The 3,844-nt window shown below is 37.6% G+C and overlaps 1 protein-coding gene across 1 annotated transcript in view; it reads left to right on the top strand.

The window, feature by feature from the left end:
- Positions 1–3,844, top strand: part of PACRGL (parkin coregulated like) — a 20,276-nt gene that overhangs the window by 1,905 nt on the left and 14,527 nt on the right. The window contains exons 3-4 of the mRNA XM_007953768.2: positions 2,023–2,090; positions 3,556–3,646. Of these exons, the coding sequence (XP_007951959.1) occupies positions 2,023–2,090; positions 3,556–3,646 (159 nt within the window). The remainder of the gene's footprint in view (positions 1–2,022; positions 2,091–3,555; positions 3,647–3,844) is intronic.

Genomic DNA, 3,844 nt, shown 5'->3' with positions numbered 1-3,844 from the left:
GTGAGTTGTAATTGAAAGCATGGTACACGACAACAATTGGTGCACTGGTAACAGTTCCCTTCCCCACCAATGTGTACATAAATTTCACATCAGTCATGAAGATTTTGTTTCTAAGCAGCAAGTTCAGTGTAGTAGTGTATGTGCTTAACATTGCTTCAGAATTGAAGTATGGTTTGTGACCATATTGTTCAACATTGAATGGGACAACAGATATGTTCATAGTAATGAAATTTTGATCAAATTAATCCATTGGCAAAGAAAAAAAAATATTCTGAATCTGTGGGATATGAAAGATGAAACTATGCTCACATCTATAGCAAATTAGAAAGGAAACTAATTGCTTAGAATTTTACTCAGAAATTTTGTTGTGGTACATGTTTTTGAAGTTGAGGGATTCTTGTTGGTCTGGCAGGGCAAGGAATACACTCTCCCTAGTAGGTGGTAGAACTAAAGTGTTTATGGGCAGCACTGATACATGTTTATTTTTTTTTCTCCCAATATGAACAATGCTTTTTCAAGTCATTTTGTTATTTGGTATGGTTAATACATGACAACAGTTTTACAGACATGTATTTCTTTGTAGCAGGAATTATATAATTAGATAAATGAAACATTACTATTGCTCAGTCTCCCGTTATCCTAATTTTTTTTTTAAATGAGATTTCACCTATGTGAATGTGTTCCAGAGGAAGAAAGCCAAATTCTACATTTATATTCTTGGGTAAATAGTAACCACTTGATTTGATTTAAAAACAACAACAAAAAAGCCTTACCTACTTCTATCTTTAAAATAGGCTAGTTAATTTATATTATATAGTTTATACAATTATGCTTAACCAGACTGTGTTGAAAATGCTATAGGTGAAATACTTATATTTGTGCCCAAATCTTTAGGATAATGATGATATAACAAAAGAAAGATTGTGAAGTTACGGTGTGATCAGACACAACCAGGCAAGAATCTTGCAAGAGTCTTGCTTCATCAGGTCTGCCACCCCGTCCAGCCTGGCCCTTTGTGGCCATTTTGGAGAAGTTAGAGATTCTCTGACCGTCTGTATTTGGCTGGAGAACTAGGAAAGCAGGTGTGCATTGGTGACTGCCAACAGACTCTCTTTGAACTTATCATTTAGCCTACAACTGCAATACATGCTGGGTGGAGGTGAGAAAATACATCAGTTTGTACACAGTTTCAGCTCCCTTCAGTCCCTTCTGTACTGTAGGGGTGGCAGAAAGTGGACAGAGTACAGGTGTGGTACTGTTTTGGTTACCTAGTGCCACTCTGACAAGAATATACCACAACTGGGATGGCTTGAACAAACAGGAGTTTATTCTCTTACAGTTCAGGAGGCTAGAAGTCTGTGAGTTCAAAGTGCCAGGCTCTAGGTGCTGGCTGAAAGCCCCTCAACCTTGGGCTTCAGCTGTGCCTCCAGCTCCCAGCCCGCTGAAGCTGGATGCATCTCTTCACTCAGGCAGCTACTGGCTGCTGTGGCTAACAACCCCAAGGTCGACAAATAAAATGGCACAGTCCCAGTGTTACCAAACAACATGACAGGCCATTAATTTAAGTCTACTGAAAGACCCAAGGTCACCAGAGCATGGCAGACTGCTGAACGACAACATGGCTACATGCAGGGTTCAAGCATGCCATAAGCTAGAGACCAGTCCAAAGCTGCTGCTTATATACTGGAAGCAGACCACATACCCAAAGCAGCTACTCAGCTGCTCACAGTAGATTCCACCATGGAGTTGATTAGCAGTGTCATCATGGGGAATACTACATCCAGCTGCTCAGCCACTCAACCAGGCCAAGCCAAGATGACACACAAACTTAAGCACGACAGGTACTAATGGTGCTGGAAGCATTGACAGCGTCTCAGATCCTCTGCTAGGGAGTGAGAGACTGATACCAGCATCATGACTTGAAAGTCAGGGCTGTTCTGACCTGAGCCAGAATAACTGATGAGACAATAGAAAGTGGGGGTGATGGTAATATTTAATGTATTTTTGTCATTTTCATTTCAGTTTGGGGATCAGCCACGAGCGCCGTCTGCTTTCGCAGCTATTTATTCTAAGGGCGGTATTCCTTGCAGGTAAAATCAGTACAAGTTCTAACTGACTGTATTATTCAGATAATTGAGTAAAATTAATACACTGTCCAGTTTGAGTATGTTGAGCTTTATTTACTAGTGAGGTTGACATAAAAGTGACTTAATAACTCATAGATTGGCATACGTCACTGGACATTGTTGAAGAAAGCCATTTACTTAAAAAATATAATTACTGGTAGATCTATAGTAAACCACCAAATAATTAAAAAAAATTGAACTAACGGCTTTCTAAAATAACCAGTTTTAGCAAACTGGGGCTTATTCAAGTTGCAAATACATAATCCTTTTTAGTTAGTAAAATTGATAACTTGTAATGGAGTGGAATTATTTAGTTTTCTTAATGAATATATATGGCTCTTTTGGCTTCCTTAGGGCTATAATCCTTACCACCATTCTGGAGAGAAATCAGAAATATTTTAAAGTAAACACCGTAGTTACTAATAATAGTTTGATGTCAACTAAAGATGTTACTACCAGGCAGCATTAAAGTGCATCCAGTTTTTGCCTGTTCTAGATGATAGAGAATTTCATTGTGAAGAGAATCATTAGGACTTCCTTTTTTTATTACAAAATTCAAGACATGTAGCTTTCAATGATATTTTCAGATTTGGAGGCCTGAGAAAAAATAAGTTCAAAATCTTTCTTTTTCAGTGTATTGCATGATTTTCATATTTAGTTACCATAATTGGTCTTATTTTAAGGTCCTCTTTCACCAATTAATTTTTGTAAAAGAGCAAAGACCACTGAGGCTTCTTGCTATTAAGAAAAAAATATTAAAGACAGCCAAGAAAGCCAGTGCACAGGGTCACACAAAAATGTTTGGGGGTAAAGGATAGGTTCACTGTCATGATTATAGTGATGGTTTTATGGGTGTGTTCATATATCAAGAGCTAGTCATATCTACACTTGAGATAGGTGCAGTTTATGTCATTTACACTGAGTAAGGGTTCTTAAGAAGAAGCATCAGAGGCCCTAATCCAAATTCAGAGAGGGCGGGTCATTCACCTTCCTACCTTCATTGCTCATCTCTTTAAAGATACAGCCTGCCCTGTCTTCACATCATTCACATTAGAGTTAAATGACAGAGATCTGAAAAAGAGTAGTTCTTCATTAAAAAAATGACCATGAACTGAAAATTTCTAGTGTATTCCTTCTATCATGAGTCACAAGTTATAACATGTTTGAGCACTAACCCTGTAGGCTTAGCAGATGGGGGTTGTTTGATTTTTCCAGTAAACAATGTTGCAGAAAAAGTAGGATTTTGTAGGATTATAAGCATTGTTTTTAAAGATGCCTTGTAACATCATTATAACCTTGTGGCATTGCTACATGTTACAGAATAGTTCTAATATGGCTGTGTGGTATAGAGTGTACATGTGTGTTAGATAATCACTGTTGGATGCAGAATTACATTATCTTGGTGTATTCAGTGACTTTCATGTTTTAGATTGGTGCACGGTTCAGTGAAACACAGATTACAGTGGGAATGTCCTCCTGAAAATCTTCCCTTCGATCCTCTTCTTATTACTTTAGCCGAGGTAAGTATTTCATCTCTCCTGAATACTTACACACACACACACAAAAAAAAAACCTTCTGAAAATTCACTAAATGTTACTTTGTAACTCTATAATAAATAATCCTTTAGTTTGGAAAACAAAGCCACTAAAGCATTACACCCTCCTTTCATCCCCCCAGGAACTAAATATGGTTGGATTTGGATTTTAAAAAAATTTCA

The sequence above is a fragment of the Orycteropus afer genome, unplaced genomic scaffold, assembly GCF_000298275.1.
Source record: "Orycteropus afer afer isolate SDZICR_OR568_19922 unplaced genomic scaffold, OryAfe1.0 scaffold00411, whole genome shotgun sequence".
NCBI lineage: Eukaryota > Metazoa > Chordata > Mammalia > Tubulidentata > Orycteropodidae > Orycteropus > Orycteropus afer.
The sequence above is the reverse complement of the archived record's forward strand: the minus strand, read 5'-3'. Positions and strand labels throughout refer to the sequence as shown.